The 1,129-nt window shown below is 45.4% G+C and overlaps 1 protein-coding gene across 1 annotated transcript in view; it reads right to left on the bottom strand.

Annotated features, from left to right (window-relative positions):
* Window positions 1-426: 426 nt before the first annotated feature.
* RCC1 (regulator of chromosome condensation 1) overlaps window positions 427-1,129 on the bottom strand; it is a 17,732-nt gene continuing 17,029 nt past the window's right edge. Inside the window, exon 11 of the mRNA XM_011981761.1 lies at window positions 427-493. Within this exon, the coding sequence (XP_011837151.1) occupies window positions 427-493 (67 nt within the window). The remainder of the gene's footprint in view (window positions 494-1,129) is intronic.

Genomic DNA, 1,129 nt, shown 5'->3' with positions numbered 1-1,129 from the left:
AAAAAAAAAAAAAAAAAAAAGGCCAGGCGCAGTGGCTCACGCCTGTAATCCTAGCACTTTGGGAGGCCGAAGCAGGCAGATCACCTGAGATCGGGTGTTTGGGACCAGCCTGACCAACGGGGCAAGACCCCGTATCTACTAAAAATACAAAACAATTTAGCCAGGTGTGGTGACGCATGCCTGTAATCCCAGCTACTCGGGAGGCTGAGGCAGGAGAATTGCCTGAACCCGGGAGGCGGAGGTTGCAGTGAGCCGAGATTGTGCCATTGCACTCCAGCCTGGGTGACAAGAGAGAAAGTCTGTCTCGGGAAAAAAAAAAAAAAAAAAATCTTCGTTTGGCATTAAAAGATCCACCCCACCTCTATTGTACTATGCAGCATTTAAAAATAATCCAGTGACTCCGAAACAGAAATACCCAAACAAAACTCAACTTTTTTCTTCCTTCTTGACAGATTTGAAGCCTTTGTTAGTCACACTGACAGCTGGCTGGCACCTAAGGACATCTTGACATCACTTAAGTTGGGTTGTAGCCTCAACACCAGGTTTATAGTTCATTCTGTCTTTCCCAGCAGTGCCTGGCCCATAGTATGTGCTCCCTTAAAAAGCAGGGAGTGTGTAGAAAACAAATGGCCTATTTTATAAAACTCTAAATTTATTCAAAATGTTAAAAGATTTTGTTCTCCCTCCAAAATATTTTACAATTTAAAAAAATCAAAACTATATCCTATTTTCTCAGCCACTGTACAAGTTGCTGTTTCCATCCCAGGACTAGTCTCTGGCCCTCCAACACTCTGTCCTTCCCTCAATCCCTCCCCTTTTACTATTGCTGTTAAGTTTATAAAACCCTCCACCCTCTCTCCCCACCCCACACCCTGCTCTGCTCTGCCCAGCCCAGCATGGCTTCTCTTTGCGATTCCAGGCCCTTGGCTGTAGGTAAAGACGAATGGATGGGTGCGATGGACAAAGGCAATGCCTGAGGGGCAAGAGTATGCTTTGTGCTTCTGGGAGAATCATTTTTCTCTTGGTCAAGTGGAGGATCATTCTTTTTTGTCCCATGGACACCTGTTCTGAGCCAAATATTTGGCTTAGAGTTGCCCACAGCCATGCAGCTCTGCTTTTTCTGCACGTT

The sequence above is a fragment of the Mandrillus leucophaeus genome, unplaced genomic scaffold (assembly GCF_000951045.1).
Source record: "Mandrillus leucophaeus isolate KB7577 unplaced genomic scaffold, Mleu.le_1.0 Scaffold23, whole genome shotgun sequence".
Lineage (NCBI taxonomy): Eukaryota > Metazoa > Chordata > Mammalia > Primates > Cercopithecidae > Mandrillus > Mandrillus leucophaeus.
Note: the sequence above shows the minus strand (reverse complement) of the source record. Positions and strands in the feature narration are given on the sequence as shown.